The following is a 1,158-nucleotide window of genomic DNA, read 5'->3' as shown; positions in this document are numbered from 1 at the left end:
TTTTTTTTTTTTTTTGAGACAGGGTTTCTCTGTATAGCCCTGGCTGTCCTGGAACTCACTCAGAAATCTGCCTGCCTCTGCCTCCCAAGTGCTAGGATTAAAGGCATGTGCCAATGCCCGGCAATTTTTCCCCTTTCAATCTCTATCTCGGTTGTCCTAGAACTCCTTATGTAGGCCAGGCTGGGCTTGAACTCAATGATAAACTCTTGGCTTCCTGAGTGCTGGGGTTAAAGTGTGGCCCACCACCCTCAGCTTTGTTTTTTTCCCTTCTCCTTTCAAGTTCATAGGGAACTAGTTGAGTCTGGTAACATAAAACTTCATTTTATCTGAAGAATCACTTGCCTCTAGAAGTAAGGTTTTGGAAGGAATTAAAAAGAAACAAAGCCCCACACTTACCTTATACTCTTCCATGTTCATGTCATCTGGACCAATTTCCATCAGTTTGGCCTGAGCCACCTTCATGATACTGATAGATCTGTGAGGGACAGAGTTCAGAAAGCAATGGCAGGGTACAGGGCAGCTCCTCCGAATTGGAGGAAGTTGCCAAGTGAGACCCCACGCAGGAACAGGCTGGCACATTCTCACCTCTCATCATAGCTCAGGTTTCTATCCGCAAACTGTTCCAGAAGGGTCCGTTCTACTACCCTCTTGGGTGCTTCATTTTGGAAAAAGTAGACAAGAACATGCTGAAGGCGAGGGTCACTGTGAGAGGTGGGTGTCTCTTTGGCAAGCTGATAGAGCCTGGAGTACTCCTCATGAAATGCCTGTTAACGACAGAATAGAGGAGTGGGAAAGAGAACACCACAGACTTCAGCACACAGGCAGAAACTGACAAGAAACACCAGAGGGCCTCTCATTAATTCACAAGAGGCTAAGGAATTCTTGTCAAGAAATTACAAAAGCAACGATAGGATGTGAACTGGTATATCAGAACTCCCTCAAATACTGACACTGAAGACTTACTATATTCAAAAAACTAAACTCATTTTCCTCATCAAGTTTGGTTTTGCCGGGCGTGGTGGCGCACGCCTTTAATCCCAGCACTCGGGAGGCAGAGGCAGGCGGATTTGTGAGTTCGAGGCCAGCCTGGTCTACAAAGTGAAACCCTGTCTCGAAAAACCAAAAAAAAAAAAAAAGGTTTTGTGGAGAAGGTCTCAA

General features: G+C 45.6%; 1 protein-coding gene across 7 annotated transcripts in view; it reads right to left on the bottom strand.

Annotated features, from left to right (window-relative positions):
* Positions 1-1,158, bottom strand: part of Usp28 (ubiquitin specific peptidase 28) — a 57,748-nt gene that overhangs the window by 6,148 nt on the left and 50,442 nt on the right. For all 7 annotated transcript variants that reach the window (XM_029481581.1, XM_029481583.1, XM_021172213.2 and 4 more), the window contains 2 exons: positions 586-764; positions 397-475 (listed from right to left, as the gene is read on the bottom strand). In XM_029481581.1, the coding sequence (XP_029337441.1) occupies positions 397-475; positions 586-764 (258 nt within the window). The remainder of the gene's footprint in view (positions 1-396; positions 476-585; positions 765-1,158) is intronic.

This window comes from Mus caroli, chromosome 9, assembly GCF_900094665.2.
Source record: "Mus caroli chromosome 9, CAROLI_EIJ_v1.1, whole genome shotgun sequence".
Taxonomy (NCBI): Eukaryota; Metazoa; Chordata; class Mammalia; order Rodentia; family Muridae; genus Mus; species Mus caroli.
Note: the sequence above shows the minus strand (reverse complement) of the source record. Positions and strands in the feature narration are given on the sequence as shown.